This window comes from Martes martes (genome assembly GCF_963455335.1).
Source record: "Martes martes genome assembly, chromosome: 2".
Taxonomy (NCBI): domain Eukaryota; kingdom Metazoa; phylum Chordata; class Mammalia; order Carnivora; family Mustelidae; genus Martes; species Martes martes.
Window position 1 is genome coordinate 137009266 of NC_137889.1, and position 23779 is coordinate 137033044.

Sequence of the window (23779 nt, forward strand, 5' to 3'; positions counted from 1 at the left end):
CTATTTTAGTCAGTTAACGCATGTGAATTCATTTCCCTCTTCCTTTAGATTTCTCCTTTTCTGAAAAAATAAAATTTCCTGGGCTTTCCCGTGCCCTGTCTTCCTGTTCCGTTTTTCCTGTTTATTCAGGTAGCCTCTTTCTGCTGGGTCAAATCCCCCATCCAGGAGTGGGAGCCCCGCCCCCCCGCGGGAGTGGGCGGGACCGGGGCGGAGCAAATAGAAGTGGGCGGGCCCTTTCCTGTCGGCGCGCCGGCGTAAAGACGCTGCTGACGTAAGAGGACATCCGGTCCGGCTTGTAGTGTCGGAAATTGGCTCTGTCTACCCTCCTTCGGTTTTAGTAGCTTCTTCCCTGGAGTCGCGGCCCGCAGGTTGGAGTTGCTGCTGCCGCGGGCCGGTCTCACGCTGTTCCCTGCCCCTCTGCCTCCGGAGTGAGCCCGGCCTCCCCGCAAGGGTGAGCGAGGTCGGCCTGGAGCGCGCGTGAGGGAGGGCGTCCCGCGGGCGGGTGGTGGGTGTCAGTTCCCCGAACCGCGTGGCACCTCCGCCGTCGCCTCTGGACACCCCCATCGCCCCGCTGGGTCCTCCACTTGCAGGCTTTTCCTCCAAAGCTGCGCTGACCCTGTGCCTTTTTCCTCATTAGGTGACACAGGTCACGTCTTAAGTCGAAGCGTTATTAGGGAAGGGCTTAAACCTATATAAGACGAGAAAAAGAATTACTCTTTTAACTTTACAAAAACAAATTGGAGAAAAAAAAAATCGAGGCTCAGCCTGAGCCTTTTCACCCCTGGGCTCGCAAAAATCCCCACGGGAATGATCACCCCGTGATTGTTTTGCAAGTTCCTTTGGCGGGGGACTACACAATTTTTTTTCACCCTGTAGATTTTTGAAATTTTAAATACTGAAAGGGTGATCTCGTGGGCGTGGAGTTACTTGGCTGACCACCTACTAAACTTCCTGGCCTTATTTGTCTATATTTGTAAGTCTCCTCTTCCCACCACTTGGCTTTTACTCGGACATTTTAACGTTAAGAGTAGATACCCAACTAGGAAAACTTAGTAAGATGAGCCAGCTGGTGCATGACTTCACCCCATTGTAATAGGGCCTTTTAAATAAGAAATGTGTATTTCTTCAAAGTGGGATTTCTTAGAAATCTCTCCATGTATCATGGACGTTTTTTGGTTTCTTTGAAGAGAATGTTTGTGCCTTCAGGGAGATTGTGTCATAGTCACCAGTGAAACTTAATCCTGTCCTTGGAATTTAGAATTTGTAGATCTTGAACAAGGCCTAGATGTGTAATTCTGTATTTCTACAGTTGACTTTTGAGAATCAATCTTAGAAAATACTTAGAAAACATGTATTTTGAAGACTGTGAAGAAACTTGAGATTCATATTTTGAAGCAAGTACATAGACCCCTATCTGTTCATGTGTCTCTTCATTTACTGACTGCTTAATATGTGCCAGGCAGGGTGGGAAGATAAACATTGTCAAGAAAGACAGGGCTCAAATCCTCAGGGAACTTGTAGTCTGCAGATGGGATGAATAGCCAAATAAAAGTGTATTATTTAGTAAAAATCATTTTTCTAAATGTGGTAGTTCTTTCAACTAAGTAAGGAAAGATGAAAGCCAGTTTGAAAGGCCTTATTTATACAGGACTTTACATACATACTCATTTATAATACATACTCTTAAACATAAATAGAACTCTGTTAGAATTATATGCTCACTTACATGTAGAGAGAGGGACAGCTTCCAGAATCAAAGCAACTATAATATCTTTAATATCTTTTTGGAGAGGTTTGGCTTTATAGTTAATGTTGTCATTTGACTTGACTTGTTAGATGTTTTGTTTAGTTATTACACAGGTGAAATAAGACTTGTTATACTTCTAATCTTATGAAGTTGAATGTATAGCTCAAAAAATGATATAAACTGAGTAAATAATAAGATTTTAAATATTTCTTATTAATGTTATATGCCTAAGTTTTTAAAATGTAGTAATTTTTATTTTTATTTTTTTAAGATTTACTTATCCGGGAGCAGGCAGGTGTGGGAGCATGAGGAGAGGAGGGGCAGAGGGAGAGAGAATCCTCAAGCAGACTCCCTGCTGACAGTGTCACCCTAGGGTGGAATGGGAGGGGATGGGGACTTGATCTCAGTAGCCAGCCACCTCACCTAGTCTCATATACAGAGTAATTTTAAAGAATACTTAACATGAGAGAAACTTTTTCTTTTTTTTCGGTGGGAAAAGAAAACATTTGGCTTCTAGGATATAAATTGTCTTGATGTTTACATTCTTTAGAATTGTAGTGCAAATAAGTGCCTTATTTTAAAAGTCATCTATTTTATTTGGGATAATATATATTTAATATTTCATAAAGGCTTAAAATGTGCTTACCAGTCAAAGTGCTAGGTTTGAGTTTAAAATTTAATGAGTAAAAACACTTCATTCTGCTATTTCTTAGTTTATTTAAAATAGCAAATGCAACCTGGCAATTATATCTTCTCTGTTCTCTTGTGTAGAAAGAGGGGTAAAATGCCTAAAAAAAAGACTGGTGCGAGGAAGAAGGCAGAGAACCGCCGGGAACGTGAAAAACAGCTCAGAGCATCGAGAAGCACCATAGATTTAGCTAAACATCCATGCAATGCATCAATGGTAACAGCTTTTTTGGATACCTTTTGGTGGTTGAAAAACTATGTAATACTTATCTGAAAAATGCTTGAATAAAATTTTAGTGAATACAGTGTTGCCGCATATATTTTATTGAATTTTGAATCTGTGTTAGAGGCATGCCTGTTGTTTTCAGTAATACTGAGTACCAATGATTTTGTTTGATTTTATGTTATTTATAAACCTAGCGTATTACCTTGGCTGCTGTTAGTGATAAATAGATATGAAACAAGAATGCATACTAGGGATTGTGTGATGATTTCCAACTTCTCTAACCTTATATGCATATTTTGTCCTATTAGTTGGAGCCTTTTCACTAGTTCTTTCAGCAATTCTTAACTCATTTGATTTCTTTTCTAAACTTTTCACTTTTCTTGACATCTCTTTTGGCTAACTGTTCTGTTATCTTCTTTTGCTATGCTCAGTGTGTTAGTCCTGATCATTTTTGGGCTTGTTTGGTCAAAGTATAAAAAAGTAAGATTATCATGTGATTATAACCCTTTTCTTTCTTTCTTTCTTTTTTTTTTTTTGTCCATGTTTCTCTGAGTTATCCCATATTTCCCTATTTCCAGTCCTTTCTACTTTTTCTGTTCCTGCTACTCCTCTTTCTTCTCCTTTTGTTTCATCTAAAGATCATATGAAATGCTTAATAAGATTTAAATCCCTGAATGTTTCTTTTGCATCTACTTTGTGCAGATGGTATTTTAGGCACTGTGGGTTATATAGAAATGAAAGACACAGTCCTTGTTTTGACAAGTTCATAGGTCAGTCATTTTGTGTATTACTTAATATTTGTTTATAAGTTACAAATCCAACTTAAGTAACTTTAGGAAGAAATAGAGTTTATCAACTAATATGTTGTTGGGCAGGGCAAGGAAGTAACTGGGGCTCAGGGATGCCTGGAACATGAACAGCCTTTTAGTTCCATCTTTTGCTTGTGTTTCTTTTTCCTTATTAGTTCCATTTTCTCAGATTGTCTTACCCCATTGGTTTAGGTTTTAGGTAGTGGTAGCTTGTGTGTGTCACTTCCCAGAGTGTTGTCAGAGAGGGAAAGAACTGTTAGATTGGTACCCATCCCAGGGCTAATGTTTATGACTGGCATTGGGGATGGGAGGGACCAGGTTTACATAACACAGATAGGACAGGTGGTAGAGACTCCCTTCAGGGTCATTTCTAGAGATGACTAGAGAAGGGTATAGGACAGACAAAAGAATTGACTCACATGTGTAAATACACACGATGAAGGCTAGGGTTTGGTAAGTGTTATAATAAATGTACAGTTAAGACAGGGACATTTGGGTAAAACAGGGATAAACTTGAGTGCATGTGCATGGATGGGGTACAGTTCTTAGAGGAGGTAGGTTCATCATCAGAACTTTCAACAGGGAAAGATGGTAAAGATAGACTTTTCAAGGAAAAGTATTAGAATAGTAAGGCCTGGAAAAAGCACAAGACCTATTTCATGAATGGCTGACAGATAGTGACTGGAATCTAAAGAAAATAGGCCACCAAGGTTTGAAAGTGGTTAGGGACCAGATTGTTGAAAACTTTTAGTACCATGTTTTAAGATTCTAGATTTTCTGCGAGCTTCATCATACTGTGTTCTCTACTATTTCTTGTGTCTATTCTGTAATATTTGTCTGATTAAAAAGCAACAGCAACAACAAAACACAACAAAAAAACAAACCATTGTTGTATTTATATAGCCTATTTAGAAATGCCACTCCTTTCTTTGGTATTACTAAAGAAAGTATGTCCAGGAACATACCTTTGTTAGTAAAGTATGTATATATGCTTGTATATGTGGATGAAGTTGGAGGCTTTGGCAAAGTGCTCAAATTTTAACATGAAAAATGGTATTCTTTATAATGAAAGTAAATTTGCATTTTCAACCAGTAGAAAATTGTTATGTTTTTATATTTTACAGGAGTGTGACAAGTGTCAGAGGTAAATATTTATTTCTTTTTCTATCTGTATGTAACAATATAGATCCGCTGACCTTTTATCTGATATTGACTATATTTTAAAATTTTATTTCATATGACAAGGCGGCAGAAGAATAGAGCGTTTTGCTATTTTTGCAATTCTGTACAGAAGTTACCGATTTGTGCACAGTGTGGTAAGTATATGATAACTGAGGACTTAAGCCTTTTCTTTTATCAACCATTTGTTTTGCAGTTAATCAGTTTGAACCTGTGGGTTTATCATTTTTTATAATACTGCTAGACCTTATCATTAATGAAACAACAAATTGTTATTTGGTATATCAAGCCTTGATTTTGTCTCTTTGATGTAAGGTTGAAAAATAATTATGGTACAGTTTGGATACTACCATGTTGTAAGCATTAAAAGATCAGATTTCTGACTAATAACATTTGGTCACCTGAATTTTTAGTTATACTAACTTTGTCTTGTTGATACCTGTTTGTATACTTTTCTAAGTTTTGATTCCTAAGTTTTGATATTGCCCACAGTATCTTAGACCACTGAGAATAAATTTAATCCACATTTACTGGTGCCAGTTTTTTTCTGTTTGACTCTTACCATATTATTCTTGAGTTTCTTCATATGATTTCCCAAGTGATTGCAGTAGAGTTCCTAAGCTACGTATTCAGCTCCCAGGTATTTGTTCGGAGTAAATGATTATTCAAAGTAAACTATGGTAAAACTAAATGGTAGTTCATAGAATAACAAGATTGGCGTTTCCCAAATAGCCTTCCACAGAATACTTGAGCTATTAATAAGTAATTCTTTCTTGGCTTATCATTTCTTATCTTGTCTTTTCGCTTTTCTTTTCTCTTCTTTTCCTATCCCTTTCCTTTCCTTTTTGAGAGAGAGAGAGACAGAGGGAGGGGCAAAGGGAGAAGGAGAGAGAGAATCCCAAGCATGCTGCACACCCAGTTCAGAGCCCGATGCAGGGCTTGATCTCGGAACCATGAGATCAGGGCATGAGCCGAAATCAAGTCATACACTTAACCAACTGAGTCATGCAGGTGCCCTTAATATGTTTTTCTTTAAAGAATGCATACATTTGAGAAATGCTGCTTAGCTCATCCCTGCCTTTCTATCTGGGAGATTTCTGTTACATACTTGTATGTTAAAGGTTATGAAGACCTCCAGTAAAGAAACCTAATTCGTTTTGTTCACACCAGATTTACTCCCCAAACTTTTATTTGAACAAATACTCCCTTTGGTTATAGGATGATAGTTTCAAGGGGAACACAGTTTGGGATATACTCACATAAATGTGTTTATGTATAATAACATCACAGAAAATTTAGTGGAGTTTAGGACTATATCCCTGAATATTTCTAGTGTAGTTCAAGTTTCCAAAGAGGCCATCTTTTGGGGTTTATCAGCTCAGGTCTTGCTCTCAGGGTCGTGAGTTCAAGCCTGGCATTAAGCAGACCCAGTGTGGAGCCTACTTAAAAAACAAAAAAACCCAAAACTGGCCTAGAGAGACTACTTGACTGACAGTTTTTATATCCTTATTTTATAAAAGACAAATACAGAATGAGAAAATAGAGGGGCTCCTGGGTGGCTCAGTCAGTTAAGTGTCTGGTGACTTGCAGCTCAGATCATGATCTAGGGTTCTGGGATCCAGCCCTACCTTGGGCTCCCTGCCAAGGGGGAAGGTGGTTTGCTTGTCCTTCTCCCTTGGCCCCTCCCTCAGCTTGTGCGCTCCCGTGCACGTGCTCTCTCTCTCTCTCTCAAATAAATAAGTGAAATCTTAAAAAAGAAAAAAGAATGAGAAAATAGATTATGGAGATTGAGTTCTTGCTAGGAGCATCCCATATTTTCATTGTTATCTGGGCTTGAATTATATAGTGCTATGTACCTGGAACAGTTGGGTAGCTGCTGTCTGTCATTTCCAGTCTCTCTTCCCATTTCCTATTGTCCTAGCTTTGTTCCTCACATAGTCAAGATAATGGAAAATTGTACATCTTCTGTGTGTTTTGTGTTCTACTTTGCAGAGTCTGAGATGGGTTATTAATATGTCACCATTAATTTTGACATAGTGTATGGTGAATGAATTTCCTGATAGTGTTTTGTGTTGGTAATTTGCTGCTAGCTTAGAACTTTTGCGACTGTAGGCTGATTTTTAGCTCTGTCACTGTATTCCTGGTTTTTTCCTGCTCATTTGGGCACTATTTCAAAATTCTTTTGGAAGAATGTTTATTTGGGGACTATATTTGTAAATTTTTACATAAGGATAAACTTAAAAAATGAATTAGGTAAGTTGCATAATCATGGTTTGGTTTGGTTTGAGATGTTCTGTGGAAAGAAATAAACAATAATTTTAAACCAGGCTGTTCTTACTGTGAGTTACAAACTGTGAAATTCATTTTAAAGCATAACTTTTTAAAATCTGTATTAATTCATCTGAAAATTCACAAGATTTTTAACTGCTTTAATGATTGTTAGGTTACAAACTATTAACTTGGAGTTTCTGATCTGAGTACAAATAATTAGCATATAATTTTATGTGTAATACATTTTTATAGATATACTTATAAATTTCTTCTCTTAAAAGATCAGGGTAGATCTGTTACATGGATCTTTTTTTTTTTTTTTTTAGTAACACGAGCAGTAAACTGATTTCTATCCATTTTCAAGTTATTTCTATAGGAATTGAGGCTAGATAAAAAGCAGCATTAATGAGTACTTACATGTACTACTCTGCAAGACTGATAATGCAAATTTGTGTCTTTACTAGGGAAAACAAAATGCATGATGAAGTCTTCAGACTGTGTCATAAAGCATGCTGGTGTGTACAGTACTGGCCTTGCTATGGTGGTAAGTTTCTTGTCTTCATCTCTTAGACAAGCAGGTTTCTAAGGATAAGAAAAGTCTGTCTGAGCAATGATTATTTTTTCGAAATAGTACTGTTTTGTCCTTGATTCAGTCAATCTGGAATTTTCTGGTTTATCTATGGCATATTCTTTGAATGATTTGCCTATATTATCCACTTACTTTTGATTGCTTCCTTTTCTTATTGGAAAACGGACAAGAAATGGAAACTTATTTATAGTTGACTTAAACAAAGATTCATTTGTCAGTGGTACCTAAGGTATCTTAATCAGACCTCATAGACTGTCATTTACTGTACTGAAAGCCCTACTTAAGCAAGGTTCAAGCTTTTTCTCCTTTTTTATTTTTTAAGATTTTATTTATTTATTTATTTGATAGAGATATCAAGAGAGGGAACACAAGCAGGGGTGTGGGAGAGGGAGAAGTAGGCTTCCTGCTGAGCAGGGAGCCCGTTGCAGGGCTCCATCCCAGGACCCCTGGGATCATGACCCGAGTCGAAGGAAGACGCTTAGTGACTGAGCCACGCAGGTGCCCCAAGGTTCAAGCTTTTGGTTAAAAAGCATCCTGGTTTCAGGGGCGCCTGGGTGGCTCAGTGGGTTAAAGCCTCTGCCTTCGGCTCAGGTCATGATCCCAGGGTCCTGGGATCGAGCCCCGCATCGGGCTCTCTGCTCAGCAGGGAGCCTGCTCCCCACTCTCTCTGCCTGCCTCCTCTGCCTACTTGTGATCTCTGTCTGTCAAATAAATAAAATCTTTAAAAAAAAGCATCCTGGTTTCAAAAGAGCCCTAGTATTAGTGGGTTTTTTTTTTATAGCTTTACATTTCAAAAAAGAATCTATCTTTAATGTAGACTTAAATATAATTTCCTCATTACATGTAGAATTTTCTAAGGAAATTCATTGTTTTAAATACAGACATACCTCAGAGAATACTGTGTGTTGGTTCCAGACAGTTGCAATAAAGCAGATATTACAATAGAACAAGTCAAAATTAATTTTTTGGTTTCCCAGTGCATATAAAGGTTATGTTTACAGTATTTACTACACTGCAGTCTACTTAATGTGTAATAGCATTAATCTAAAGAAACATTTTAAATGCCTTAATTAAAAAATATTGCAATAAAATGCTAACCATCATCTGATCTTTCAATGAGTCGTAATCTTTTGCTGGTGGAGAGTCTTCCCTCAATGTTATTGGCCACTGATCAGGGTGATGGTTACTAAAAGTTGGGGTGGCTGTTGCAGTTTTTTAAAATAACAATTTCTCCATAGCACGCAATGCTATTTGATAGCATTTTACCCATAGGAAAACTTTTTTCAAAATTGGAAGTTAGTCCTCTCAAACCCTGCTGGTGCTTTATAAACCAAGTTTACGTAACAGACTCAATCCTAGGTTTTCATTTCAATAGTCTTCACAGTGTCTTTACCAGGAGTAGATTCCATCTCAAGAAATCACTTTCTTTGGGGTGCCTGGGTGGCTCAGTTGGTTAAGCGACTGCTTTCAGCTCAGGTTATGATCCTGGAGTCCTAGGATCCAGTCCCACATCGGGCTCCCAGCTCCATGGGGAGTCTGCTTCTCCCTCTGACCTTCTCCCCTCTCATGCTCTCTCTCTCTCTCTCTCTTTCTCTCTCACAAATAAATAAATAAAATCTTAAAAAAAAAAAAAAGTAATCACTTTCTTTGTTCATTCATAAGAAGCAACTCCTCATCTGTTCTGTCATGAGATTGCAGCCATCCAGTCCTGTCTTCAGGCTCTACTTTTTATCCTCTTGGTATTTCCACCACATTTGCAGTTACTTTCTCCACTGAAATCTCGAACCCCTCAAAGTTATCCATGACAGTTGGAATCAATTCTTCCTAACTGCTGTTAATGTTGATATTTTGATCTGTTACCATGAATCAGTAATGTTCTTAAAGGCATCTAGGATCCTGAATCCTTTCCAGGTTTTCAGTTTCCTTTGCCCAGGTCCATTAGATGAATCACTATCTCTGGCAGCTGTAACCTTATGAAATATATTTCTAAATAAAAAGACTTGAAAGTCAGAAGGACTTTTGATCCAGGGATTGCAGAATGGATGTTGTGTTAGCAGATATGAAAACAACATCAATTTCATTGTACCTCTTTCCACAAGCCTCATGAACTAACCTCCTAGCTCAAACTTTTCTTCTGGAGCTTCTTCACCTCCCACAGTCCTCATAGAATTGAAGAGAGTTAGGGCCTTGCTCTGGATTAGGCTTTGGCTCATTAGAGTGTTGTGGCTGATTGATCTATCCAGACCATTCAGACTTTCTCATATCACCAATAAGTCTGTTTTGTCTTTTTATCATTCATGTGTTCATTGGAGTAGCACTCTTAGTTTCCTTTAAGAGCTTTTTTTTTCACATTCACAGCTTCGCTGAGTATGGCATGAGAGGCTTACTTTTGGCCTGTCTCAGCTTTCAACCTGCCTTCCTCATGAAACTTAATCATTTCTAGCCTTAGATTTTTTTTTCTTTTGGTGTTTTAGATTTTATTTATTTATTTGACAGAGAGAGAGGGATCACAAGTAGGCAGAGAGGCAGGCAGAGAGAGAGGGGGAAGCAGGCTCCCCGCTGAGCAGAGTCTGACGCCGGACTTGATCTCAGGACCCTGAGATCATGACCTGATCCGAAGGCAGAGGCTCAACCCACTGAGCCACCGAGGCGCCCCCTAGCATTAGATTTAAAAGTGAGAAACAGTGCCTGGGTGGCTCAGTGGGTTACAACCTCTGCCTTCAACTCAGGTCATGATCCCGGGGTCCTGGGATTGAGCCCTACATCAGGCTCTCTGCTCAGCAGGGAGCCTGCTTCCCTCTCTCTCTCTCTCTGCCTACCTCTCTGCCTACTCGTGATCTCTGCCTGTCAAATAAATAAATAGAATCTTTAAAAAAAAATAATTAAAGTGAGAAACATACGACTCTTTCACTTGAAGACTTAGAGGCTATTGTACGGTTTTAATTGGCTTAATGTCAGTATTGTTGTGTTTCAGGGAATAGGGAGGCCCAAGGAGAGGAAGAGAGGTGGGCGAACAGCTGGTCAGTGGAACAGTCACAATACATATAACATTTACCGATTAAGATTGCTGTCTTACATGGGCACAGTTTGTGGCGTTCCAAAAGCAATTAGAATACTAATATCAAAGATCACTGATCACAGATCACCATAACAAATATAATAATAATAATAAAGTTCCAAATGTTGTGAGAATTACTGAAATGTGGTACAGAGACATGAAGTGAGCAAATGCTCCTGGAAAAATGGCCCTGATGATGCAGGGTAGCCACATACCTTCAATATATAAAAAATACAATAGCTGTGAAGTGCAGTAAAATGGAGCGCAAGAAAATGAGGTATGCTGTAATAAAGAGTTGTGTGATACATTTTGCTCTCTTTTTCACTAAAAAATAGCTCTTAAACCAATTTTACTGTATTCTGTTGTGTGGCTTATTTTTTTTTTTTAAGATTTTATTTATTTATTTATCAGAGAGAGAGCGAGCGAGAGAGAGAGAGCACAAGCTGGCAGAGAGGCAGGCAGAGGCAGAGAGAGAAGCAGGCTCCACACTGAGCAAGGAGCCCGATGCGGGACTCGATCCCATGACCCTGGGATCATGACCTGAGCTGAAGGCAGTGGCTTAACCAACTGAGCCACCCAGGCGCCCCTTATTATTATTATTTTTTTTAAACTTACTTATTTGAGAGAGGAGGGGGTGCTGAGGGAACAAGAAACCCAAGCGGACTTCACACTGTTTACAGAGCCCAATGTGGAGCCATTCTCATGACCCCGAGATCACAACCTGAGCTGAAACCAAGAGTCGGATGCTTAAAGGACTGCACTACCCTGGCGCCCCATTGTTGTGTGATTTTGTGCTCGGGTCCAAATTTCATTCCATGAGAAAAGTAATAGTACTTCAATGTCAAGCAGATATTTTATTTATAGCAACTTCCCAAGAACATTATTTTCCATCATGAAGCACACCTTTATATGATCTATTTCACATGTAGATATCTTACAGAAGCAAGAATCTAGACTTATTCATCAGTATCTTGTGAATTTCTCTTCATTTTTAAATATAGGATTGTCAGTATTATCTTTACTCATAAATCAATGTAATCTTCCTTGGTAGCTTGCTTATGTCCAGATTTATCAAATGCTTTTTAAAAAATTCACTAAGTTGTATGAATGTGAATGATGTCTTATATAAAACATTTCAGTAGACTCAGGTATCATTAGCTGTAAATTCTAGCAAAGTGATTTTCTGGGAATCTTCTCTTTGTCTGTCAAAATTCCCTCTCTCTTCCCTCTTCTCTACCCTCCTTTGCCCTGGGAACCTGACCTGTGTGTATGGACTGGTCAGTGGCTTTCTTACTTTCTGGCTTCCCTTTGGGTTCAGCCAATGGAGGCCCTGGCAGGACACCTGTAGATGGGAGGACAGTACAATCTGGGTGTTCATTCTTCAAGCTCTCTCGACCCTGTTATCCTAGTTTGGATATGGATTGGCCATGGTTTCTCTCTATATGGCCAGGTAATCTTCTCCACACTGCTCTCTTTCAAGGTTCTGGTAACTCCCTCCTCTCCTCTTATTTCAGGCTCAGGGGTGGTAACTGCGTCATCCCTTGCTTTTTCTAAGCCCTTCTCCGTCCTTTGTAAATCATTTCTTGTAAACTCTCCTGGATTACTCAGTTCAGTGTGTCATCTTTTTGTTGCTAGAACCTGGATGTTCCAAGAGATGTATTTGAGGATTTACTATCCATAGTGATAATCCATTTTTATAGCTCAAAAAACATCCTTCCTATTTGTTCTTTACTACTTCTGTTACAGAGAATCTCGAATACTAGAACATTCAGTTGAAATTCAGAACACTGGTTTAAATCCCAGCTCCACTGTAATGTAGTTCTGGGATTTGGACTTAAGACTTGGGCCCCTGTTTGTCACCTATAAAGAAAGACCATCTAGTCCCATTTTCTTGTTTTCTTTTTCTTTCTTTTTTTTTTTTTTTAAGATTTTATTTATTTATTTGTCAGAGAGAGAGAGCAAGCGAGTGCACACAAGCAGGGGGAATGGCAGGCAGAGGGAGAAGCAGGCTGCCTGATGCGGGACTCCATCCCAGGACCCTGGGATCGTGATCTGAGCCGAAGGCAGATGCTTAACCATCTGAGCCACCCAGGCATCCCTAGTCCCATTTTCTTAATATTCTATAGATGTCATTGTGTTATCTCGATGTAGAATTGGAGAGTCGTACCCTATTTAATTCTCTCTTTCTCTCTGGTTTGGGTTTTTTTTTTTATTTTTATTTTTTAAGGTTTTATTTATTTGGAAGAGAGAATGAAAGAGAGAGAATCATGGTGGGGGGCGGGAAGGTCAGAGGGAGAAGCAGACTCCCTCCCTGCTGATCCTGGGTCTCCAGGATCATGACCTGAGCTGAAGATACTTGCTTAACCAACTAAGCCATCCAGATTCCCTAATTCTGTATATTTTATTTTAATTTTTTCCACAAAGAAATGTAATGATTCAAAGCTTAAGTAGCCTTAACAGAAAAAAGATGCTGACAGAAGTTTAATATTTTTTCTGTTATTTAAAAAAGCTATATGAATTATTTTATAAATGATTCAGGAAGGAATTTTCTTATGTGAAAAATATTTATTTTTTTGGAAGATGGAATATATATTTGTTATAAATCACAGTATCACACAGGTGCACAACATAATGATTTGATGGTTGTATATATTGCAAAATGATCACCACAATAAGTCTAGTTAACATCTATCACCTCACATGGTTATAATTTTTTCCTGGTGATGAAAACTTTTAAGATTAACTGTCTTAGCAACTTTCAAAGAAATAATACAGTATTATTGACTGCGGTCACCATGCTGTACACTACATCCCCATAACTTATTTAATATGTGACTGCAAGTTTGTATCTTTTTTTTATTATTATGTTCAGTTAGAAGTCAAGAAATATTTCTAATTGAAAAAATTCAGTTTAGTTACTGTAATTGTTATAGATAAGAATGCTTAAATGTGGACTCTGGACACCATTCGAATTAGAATTCAGTTAGAAGGCAACACTTTTAGCTCTGTGACTTACTTTAATGATTAGTATTAGGGCTAAATGTATAGTTCCCCCCCTTGCTGCTTCTTATTTTGATTTATAGCCAAGTTTTTTATATTGTAAATAGCTGTTGGTGAAGTAGTTTGATTTTCAGAGAACCCTCTTTAATTTTGGTTTAAGCAAAATTTTTTCTTTAATGAAGCCACCCACTATCACTAAGGGTTGATAAATTGCTAAATGTATACAATTTTGATGATTGCCAATGGCTAAACAATGGTTGCAGCCAGGCACGTGACAAAGATTAATTTTTTGTGTTCCTTGGTTACAGGGTGCAATATGTGACTTCTGTGAAGCTTGGGTTTGCCACGGTAGGAAATGTCTCAGCACACATGCCTGTGCCTGTCCTCTTACTGATGCTGAGTGTGTGGAGTGTGAGCGAGGTGTCTGGGACCACGGTGAGTGATTACATACAAGCAGTGAACTACTATAAGTAAACGTTGACTTTGAAACATTCTGGGTGCTCTTTTTATATGAGTAACCAGGAGATTGTGGGAGTCCACTTTTTTATGGTTCAATTTGGCAGTTTTCATTGTAGCCTTTACCAGAACAAAAACTACTGTGTCATTTTGGTGTAATTCTGAAGTAAATTGCTTGACTTCTTTAAATTGGTATTTATGACTTCTTTAAATTGAAATTTATCATGTTTCACTTGTGGGTTTTATTTTTTAATCCAACAGGAGGCAGAATATTCAGTTGTTCTTTTTGTCATAACTTTCTCTGTGAAGATGATCAATTTGAACATCAAGCCAGCTGCCAGGTTTTAGAGGCAGAAACATTCAAATGTAAGTTTTTATAAATTAGATGTCCTTTATACCCAGGATTCTTAGTAGTATTAAGTGTTAGACTCAAAAAAGAATCTAATTTTTCATGCAGCCTCTTGTGGACTATAATTCAACTTAATATCTATTTTCTGTTTCTAAAAAAAAATTCAGAACCAATAAATAAATAAATAAAATTCAGAGCCACATACTTCTGTTTTTTTCAATAGGGATGCCATTTACATTTTGGTTGGGTCAGTTCTTTGTCATATGGGATTGATCGGGCACTATAGAGCTTGTAGGCTTCCTGGTCCTGAGTACTAAATACCATTTTTACCTCCCAAGTTATTATAACCACTCCCAACTCTACCTGCCTCCACCGCCCCCCCCCCCCCACGCCTTTTCCAAATGCCTTGAAGTAAGTGATCTGTGATACTACCCCTAGTTTGTTCCTGCCAGTTGGTTCTGGTGGTTGTTAGACAAGAGTATGCATCAGAAACATCTGTGGAGGTTTTTTTTAAAATTTAGGCACCCCGGCCTCATCCCTGGTGATTCTCTGTTTGAAGTCTATGATAGGTACAGGCATATATGTATTTTACCCACACACATAATTGTCAAGTATCTTCCAGTTTGAGAATCAGTGTTACTGATTGGGTATTATCAATGGGATTATCTTTATAGATAGATTACATTTTATTTCTGCATTATTTTTGAGTCTCAAAGCTCAAGATTTAGAATCAAAACATTACTTAAATTCTATTTCCTGGTTATGTGATTTTGGGCAAATCACCAAATCTTTCTAAAGCTGAGTTTCCTTATATATTAAAGGAAGATGCTAATTTCTTTTTCAAAGAGTTAATTAAAATGCAAATCCATTATAAAGTGTTGTTATGGTACTTTTACTTAGAAAGCCCTTATTAAACAGTAGATATCATTATAGGAAAGGCTGAGGTTCCCCAGATACTCACTTCCTTGAATTTGGTTTTTGTTTTGATATGAAATGCTAATCTCTATATACTCCTATAAAGTTGATAGTTTATCAGTTTATACATGTTTATACATATTTATACATAAATGCGTAGGTAATTCTCACAGTATTCCTATAGAAACTGTATTTCTATATATAGTATATATACTGTATATAACTATATATACTATATTCCTATTCCTATAGGAACTATAGAAACTCTTAAAGGTTAAAGAACATCTCAAAATAAATAACATTTTTGAGCCATTCTTAGGCTTCTGCAAATGTGCAATATAAAAATTGAGTTACTTTATTTGGGACTTGAAGAGCTTTGAGTCTTTTGTAGCATGTGGCCCCAAAGACAGGCAACTGTGACTGATAAGGCTATAATTTCATCAGGAATTTTTAGTGATTCAGTAAAAGACAAAGGAAAAATAAATAGTTGACAGGATTAAGATAAATCTGTCATCATGTCTTTGATATCTGATATTAAGGTCATGCTCATTGCAGGTACCCAGGTGTCTTTGGTTTACTGTAACTTATCTTTACCTTTTTTCTTCATTGCTTTATTTTTTTCTTGCCATTCTTTCTTTGCCAGTTGCCGTTCACTGCTTGTTTTTTCTGAAATATTTTCCTAACCATATCCATAGGCCCCAAAGATATAGCTTATTTCCACCCCCTTAATTGGTCATATCTCATTTATAGGATTGACCTTACTTAGGAATTGGGCAATATAGAAATTCTTTGAAATACTTATTTACCTGCATTATCAGTGGGAAGGATGTTTTAAGAAAAAAAACAAAACAAATGTGTTGACTCTGCCTGTATTTTTTTTTTAAATAATTAAAATGGCTCCAGGACTTCTGATATAAAATGGCTTGTTATCAGCAGGCTTTGATTCATCCCAGCCTGCTCTCTTTTAAAATAATCTGAAGACATAGAAATAGATTTAAAATGGAAACCATTCCCCAGTTTAAAACTAGGAAACTCAAACCATTTTAGAATCTGAGAGAAATGCATTGTTTATAAAAGTCCAGGATTGTAACTCTTGGGGAGAGAAAGAACTGGGCAGTGAACTAGAGTGCCTGTGTGTTGGCTTGAGGTAATTAGGGAAAGAAAAATGGCAGGGCCATGTTCTATCTTTGTTTGAGTTCCCAGAAGTAGAGATGAGGTAAGATAGCCAACAACTAATTTCTTGGGATCATGTCCTTGTGGCATGTCAAAGCCTTAAGTAGTGGGGTTAGGAAAAGTTTCAGTATCAGAAATGCCTGGGGCTCCTTGGTGGCTCAGTTGGTTAAGTGCCTTTGGCTCAGGTCATGATCCCAGGGTCCAGGGTTGAGCCTCAGGTCAGGCCTCTGCTCACTGGGGAGCCTGCTTCTCCCTCTTCCTCTGCCTGCTGCTCTGCTTACTTGTATGCTCTCTTTCTTTCTCTCTCTCTCTCTGTCAAATAAATAAATCTTTAAAAAAAAAAAAAAAAAGAAAAGAAATGCCTGGTGTACAGTGGGAGATTGGGTTGGGAGCTCTGTACTTTCAGTATGTGTTCTAGCTATGTATTTGGAAGAGATATAAACATTTTGGTTAAATATATCCCTTTTAACTGAATGAAGAAAGAACCAAAAAATTCCCTGGGCATATCTTCAGGTGGAAATGATTGAGATTTCAGATTTTTGTCCCACAGACTGAATGAACTGATACGGTTATTATTGGAGTAATTTGTTATATATGTGTAATATAGTTAACCCTTGGACAGTATGAAGGTTAGGAGCACCAACTCTGCGCAATTGACAGCCTGCATATAACTTCTGACTCTCCAAAAACTTAACTCTTAATAGCCTACTATTGGCCAGAAGCCTTACTGATAACATAAATGGTTGATTAACATATATTTTGTATGTATTATATAATATATTCTTAGGCTAAAGTAAGCCAGAGAAAGTAAAATGTTACTAAAGAAATCATAAGGCAGAGAAGATATATTTAAAGCACTGCACTGTATTTATTGAAAAAAATCTACATATAAGCAGACTTGCACAGTTCAAACCCATGTTCAAGGGTCAACTATAGTAAGCACTCAGTTTTTTATTTTTAATTTTTTTGTTATTTTTAACTTTTATTTAACTTTTTAACTTTTTCTTTTAAACTTTTAAACTTTTTCTAACTTTTTTTATTTTTAACTTTTATTATTAACACACAGGACAAATAATATATATCCAACTGAATTATTGGCATTACTGTGGAAGAAAGTGGGATACTTGGGCAGAAGCAATGATAATACACATAAATGAGAGCATCATTCCTGAGTTTAAAAAAAATACTTGCCTGTGCACATTAAAAAGGCTACCCATGAACCAGGCAAAATTAAGTAAGAGAATTCCCAAATTAGAAACATCTGGTCAGATACTTACATTACAAAGACAGGCTTCCTTTTATTTGTTTTTCTCTTTATTTTTTCAAGACCTCTAAGTGAATTTTATATTCAGGCTTTATTAGGGTAAGGCTTAGTTTATTTTCTCCTTCTATATCTCTGGTACTTATTTTTTCTTCCGTTTCTGACACAGTCAGTATGAGCCAGACATTCTGGCTTTTCTAATATATTTGCACTAAGTTTAGGTTTTTTCCTCAGTGATTATAGGTAATGACCAAAATTAACATGGTGTACTGACTAAAATAGAAATAAAATATTTTGGGATTTTTCCCATCTTTTCCTGCGCACTTGAACATTATTTTCTCTTCGTAGCCACCCTTTCTATCTGAAGTATTCTATTCCCTTATCAGAAGTTATGCAGAAAATGGTAATAGCCTGTGTCATCAGGAGATTATATATTAATAGAGAAAATTATTTTTTTAAAGATTTATTTTTTAAAGATTTTTATTTACTTAGAGCAGGAGCAAGGGGAGGGGCAGAGGGAGAAGCAGCCTCCCGCTGAGCAGGGAGCTTGATGTGAGGCTTCCGTCCCAAGACCCCCAGATCATGACCCGAGCCAAACGCAGACGCTTAACCAACTGAATCACCCAGATGCCCCTCTTTTTAAGACTTAAGCATTATTTGATAAAGGGAAGAATTCCAGCCAGTGTCATGGAAAAAAGGATGTCTCACCATTTGATTCTTTTAAATATAATTAATGAACTTGGCCATCTCCTAGATTGAAGAAATGGAAGGAGATTGGAGAATAATTAGTGCCATACTAGTGAAATAATGCTGTGTGTGTGCACTTTGTTTCTTTCCTTCTGGCTGGGGATTCCATCTCATTTTGTATGTCCTCTGGGTTATATTATGAGGCAAAAAAATAATAATAATTGAGCTAAGTACATCAAGTATAAAATCTGTGGAAAATAGTATTTTCGTTCCAAGGTTGAATCTGGACATTATGTATTTTTGCCCATAGGTGTTTCATGCAATCGACTTGGTCAGCATTCCTGTCTTCGTTGTAAGGTATACTTGTCTGTTATTTTTAGATTTTGTTTTTAATCCCAGTACTCTTCCACATTGGATTATTTATAGCTGTAATTAATCTAACAAAGGTCTTTAAACATTATGTAGTTTACTTCTTTTATTTTGAAGATTGTGAAATTGAATTGAGAAAGCTGAGTGACTTTCCTAAGGTCATCCAGTTGGCTTATCTTAGAGTAGACTCTAATGCACAAGTCTCCTGAATCTTGGCTCAGTGTTTTTACACCTTATGTTTATGGAGAATATTCTGACCAAAGTGTTGAGAATGTATTTTAACTAACATCAGAATTCACTTGCTTATAGGAGAGTTTGAAAGGAAGATTTCCATAATGGTCTATTTCCTTAGATTTTGTCTCCAGCATTTCTGTTTGTCAAGGATCACTAAACAGGGGCAGCCCATTCACTTCCTGTCAGAAACATTTCTCTGGTTCTTCTGGTCCTAACCCTATCTTTCCTTTTTCTCTCAAATCTACCCCCTGTTTGACCAAATGACTTTCAGGTGTTATCTATGCTATTTCTTCTGCCTTAGATCCATCCCTCTTCCAGTTTTGCTTACCTTACCCTACTGTACCCTTGTTCTCCTTCAGCTCTCAGCCAACACATCATGTTTTCCAGGAAGCCTTTCCTGAATCCCATATCCGGTTTAGTGCCCCTCCACTGCACTTCCCTTTCAATGAACGGTGTCTTGCAATTACCTTTCCACTTGTCTGTGTCCGCAGTTAGGTTCTATATCTGTGAGGGTGGATAGGCTATTCACCATTATGTCATCAGGGGCTTTGTGAATGCACATGTATTTATGAATGAAGCAGTGTGCCTACGCTGTCATACCCTGTGTATAATTTCTGCTTTATATTAGGTCATAGTTCAGAGAGTTCTGGCAAAGACCATTTCCCTTAAGAAATTTAAATCGGGAGTGTGACCAGTCCCAACAAAAGTCTTAATCTCTACCCTCACAAAACTGCCTTTAAGTTTTCTGGAAATATTGAATGATAATTTTGTATATTTTTTGAATTATTTATTTACTTGCTTATTTTTACTTTTCCTTTATAGGCTTGTTTCTGTGATGATCATACAAGGAGCAAAGTGTTTAAGCAAGAAAAAGGTAAACAGCCTCCCTGCCCCAAATGTGGACATGAAACTCAGGAAACTAAGGATCTCAGCATGTCAAGTAAGGCTCTTCTTAAAATACCAATGGAGTGATTTTGCTTTCTTGCTTAGACAAGATTTATCTCTTTTTTTTTTCTCTTTCTATTTTTGTTTTTGCCTCTTCTTCATATTTGAAAAGATGAATGTGTTCTCTTAAGCAAATGGAATTTTACAGCCTTGGAAAATTTGTGGGTGAAGTTTCTCAATTTAACTTAAGAAATACACCATCATTCACTTTGATGTTTGGTATTTGACTCAGTTAATGACATAGTGAATACTGAAATTTAAGACCAAAAAGTGATTTTTTTGCCTTTGCTGAAGCTTTCCTTGTTGAATAATTGAGTAGCTATAAATCTTTAATATTCGAGTGCTGGTAATCTTCAGTGCTTGGAAGTTGAAATTCATTCTGAAGCTTTTTGTAGGTGTGTGGTATTTGAGCAGCGATGCTTATTATGTAATATGTCACTACTATAGGAAATTGTTTTGTGGTTTTTATATAACTTTTCTATAAAGGAGTAAGACTACTACAAACATGCTTGTAGTCACACAATTTACAATTTTGTTAAAGAGAATTTGACTCTTTACCAAACATAGCAGAGTGGAACCATAATCTGAAAATACTTTTGTTTAATCAAAGATGTAGTACATTGTAGTACAATGAGGTGAGACTGATGATTTTGCTGATTTTTTGAACTGAACCAAATTGCCACTTAGGCAAAAGAAATGAAGGGCTTTGTCTTGTTGGACACCAGAATTATAGAGTGGTTCTCAAAAGTGTAATGACGTGAAATCAACAGTTCTGTGATTTGAAAATAAAATTTTAATCCATTAAATGAAGAGCATTTTAGTTTTTAACGTGCCTTATTTGAATTCTGTTTGGAGAGTGCTGCTGTTTTGTTTTCCAGCTTTTTCTAGATTTAGTGAAATGACACTGTTGTCTTTATTATATGTTATATATGGTATGTATATAGGCTCTGAGTAGGCTAGAACTGATGGTTTTACTAAGGTCTCCTTTTTTTCCAGTTAAATATTAAGTGAGGAAATTAGGAAAATGGGAGTAAGAATCAGCCAGTCAGGTTCATATAATTTTGTATATTGTAGAGGAAAGTGAAGATGTAAAGAATCAAAATAAAGGGCCATCCATGTACATGTCTGTCTTTTGCAGCACGGTCCCTGAAATTTGGCAGGCAGACTGGAGGTGAAGAGGGAGATGGAGCTTCTGGTTATGATGCCTATTGGAAGAATCTTTCTTCTGATAAGTATGCTGATAGCAGCTACCATGATGAAGAGGAAGATGAAGAGGAAGCAGAGGATGATGAAGAGGAAGAAGATGAAGTTGCAAAGGATTCAGATGCCGAGTCATCAGATTTATTTACTAATTTGAATTTAGGAAGGACCTATGCCAGTGGCTATGCTCACTATGAGGAACAGGACAACTAGGAGAGCTGCTTGCCCATGGGTGACTGTGTCCGAGACGAGCCAGAATCTGTGTGCTTGATGAATTGGGTATGGATGTTCAGAAGTACTGTCACTTAGCCTTGTGCAAAAGACTAGTCACGCACTCCCGGGGGCAAGGAGTGGGGCATAGCGTTTTTATAGGAGCTGATAATCAGGCTTATAGCATAAAAAAAATGAGTTCCAAGTGTAAGATGTTTATTGATTCCAAGCAATTGAAGCATCATGGATTGGAGTTTTACTGATTTCAGTAATCATAGGTTATGCCAATTAGATACATACACAGGATAAAAGAATAGAATGGTAATATATTCGATTGAAATTAAATTGCTGTTTTTATTAAAACATGGCTTATATTCATTCTCTCTGATTTTGTAAGATGGTAATGGGTAAAATGAATTATTGTATTTTTCCTTGTAGGTCCACAGGATGAGAATCAGATGTTAAATGCTGAATTTTCATTAAATATCCATGTTATCTTAAGTAGTCATGATATGTATGTTTTAGCAATTACTCATTCATTTTTTTCTTCACTGTGTGTGTCCTGAACAGTACCTGTTATTAATGCCTAAATGTATAGACAAAGGTGACTGAATAGTTAGTTTGCAGAGACGCAGAGACAGAGACAGTATTATTACACAGATGCATTTATGCATTTGTCTTTGAATAAATCTAGTATTTCACTTCTATACTTTGGATATTTAATTTCTTGTTCTCAAGTTTTTAAACTTAATTTTGGAAATTTCCAATATTTTTGTATAAACTGCTTCATTTCTCCTCTACTGTGCAAAATAGGTAGCAGAGATTAATGATGCGGTAGATGCGGAGTTATGTGGCCAGACCCCATCACTAGTGGTAGGTGGAGAACAGGCAGTTGCTGGCACAGGTTTCAGTTGTACACCTTGTGCTGGTGGTGGATTGGGGTGGTGTGCTGGAGAGATATGTGTTAGTGCACTGGATGGCATTTGAGACGGACGGAGAAAATTGTAGCTGTGAGGATAAAAGGGATGGATGGCTATTGCTAGGCCATTCTTATTCTATAGAAGCATAATGAACAGCTGAGGGCAATAACAGGCTGTGGGAAACCAGGTGTGGCCTCTGGATGCACGGGAACTAGTTTTCATGACTTGCAGCAGGATGGCTGAGAAAGCTGAGGCCCAGGCACAGGACTTAGTAGTCTGGATGGATAGACATCAAAGACAGTTGCCAATCAAGGCAGGTCTGTTACGCAGGAGTCAGGGTACTTTTTGGGAAAACCCAGGATCCTGACAAGTGAGGTAGAGGCATCTGAATGGATACTGCTTACTCTGCAAACTCCTGAACTTTCTGAGCCTGCAGTCGTAGCCCATTGCTCTCTGGTAAGGGCAGATACTCCTGCCCTGCCTCCAAGCTAGGTGACAGTAGAGAATCTCTCCAGGCAACAGGTGCCTCCTTTAGGACTTGTCCTACCTCCAGGCTACTAGGTCTTGAATTAGAATTAAAAAACTATAATTCAGGTTAAGGAAAACTAAGCTGGAGAGGTGCTGGGCCTTCGGAGAGGAAGAGAGTCTACCCCAAAGGAGCTGCAAGAATTGGCCAGCAAGGACTGGAAGGAGCTGGAGGAGTACATGAGACAGGAATCAGGGTGAAGATCAAGAGTCAGATCATAAACTAGGGGAGAATTTAATAGCACCCACATTGGGTCCTTAGGTTGGTGGATAAGAGCTATCTTAATAGGATTTAATAGGTTGGGATCCTGGAAGATGGTATGAACTCGCTACCAGGATGGCTTCTAGAAGCATGGAAAAAGCAATGGTTAATTCTGAGCAGGGTTGAAGTGCGACCATATTATTGTGACAGTATGGAAGAAAGGGTTAAAAGTTGAAGGAAGAGGATATGCTGGAATGGATAGATTATCTTTGGTTGGACAGTCTACCAGATGATTATGTTTCATAGGAGTATGAAGCCATAAAGACATGTAACTGATGAGAAGGGCACAAGGGCTGCTAAGTATTTGAGTAGTAAATGTAGGCTTCTGGTGACAATAGAAACAAACTATTACAAAGTTTAGCTTGCTGATGGTTTATGGGTAATAAGAACCTCAACTAACAGTGTCTGAGTGGCAGGGGATCACAGTTATCATTATGACTATGAAGGTGAGAATGGCTAGCTATTAGGAGAGGGGGATCTGACCTGCCAAGAGTTAGGGAGAAGGTTAATAAAAGAGACCATCCTTAGGGGCAAAATTACTGGGTAGTCAGTAAGAGCACTACTCAGTTTGTACCATTAGACAACATCAAGGATGGATAACACGGAGGCTGAAGGATGGTTATCCAATAAAAAACTGTCATCCATGGCTCAGTTTGTGAACCTGAGTCGGCACAATGCCTGGGTTTTGGAGGCAGCAGATATTTCAC

General features: G+C 37.7%; 1 protein-coding gene across 4 annotated transcripts; it reads left to right on the plus strand.

The window, feature by feature from the left end:
* Window positions 1-265: 265 nt before the first annotated feature.
* On the plus strand, window positions 266-22072 carry ZNF330 (zinc finger protein 330). 4 transcript variants are annotated; one of them, XM_080797171.1, is made up of 10 exons: window positions 266-460; window positions 2519-2651; window positions 4594-4613; window positions 4715-4785; window positions 7384-7463; window positions 13875-14001; window positions 14284-14388; window positions 18718-18764; window positions 19833-19950; window positions 21094-22072. In XM_080797171.1, the coding sequence occupies exons 2-10, from the start codon at window positions 2532-2534 to the stop codon at window positions 21366-21368; spliced, it is 963 nt and encodes a 320-aa protein (XP_080653297.1). In that variant the 5' UTR covers window positions 266-460; window positions 2519-2531; the 3' UTR covers window positions 21369-22072. The 4 variants fall into 4 exon arrangements, with proteins under 4 accessions (XP_080653297.1, XP_080653296.1, XP_080653299.1 ...); XM_080797170.1 differs by having other exon boundaries at window positions 266-451; XM_080797173.1 differs by having other exon boundaries at window positions 266-451; window positions 19833-19884.
* The last annotated feature ends 1707 nt before the right edge of the window (window positions 22073-23779 follow it).

Bases quoted from the DNA above. Each gene is read 5' to 3' on its own strand.
- ZNF330 (XM_080797171.1), top strand. From the start codon at position 2,532: ATGCCTAAAAAAAAGACTGGTGCGAGGAAGAAGGCAGAGAACCGCCGG. The intron at 4,614-4,714 runs GTAAATATTTAT...TCATATGACAAG, and splicing joins GAGTGTGACAAGTGTCAGAG to GCGGCAGAAGAATAGAGCGT. The intron at 14,389-18,717 runs GTAAGTTTTTAT...TTTTGCCCATAG, and splicing joins AGAGGCAGAAACATTCAAAT to GTGTTTCATGCAATCGACTT.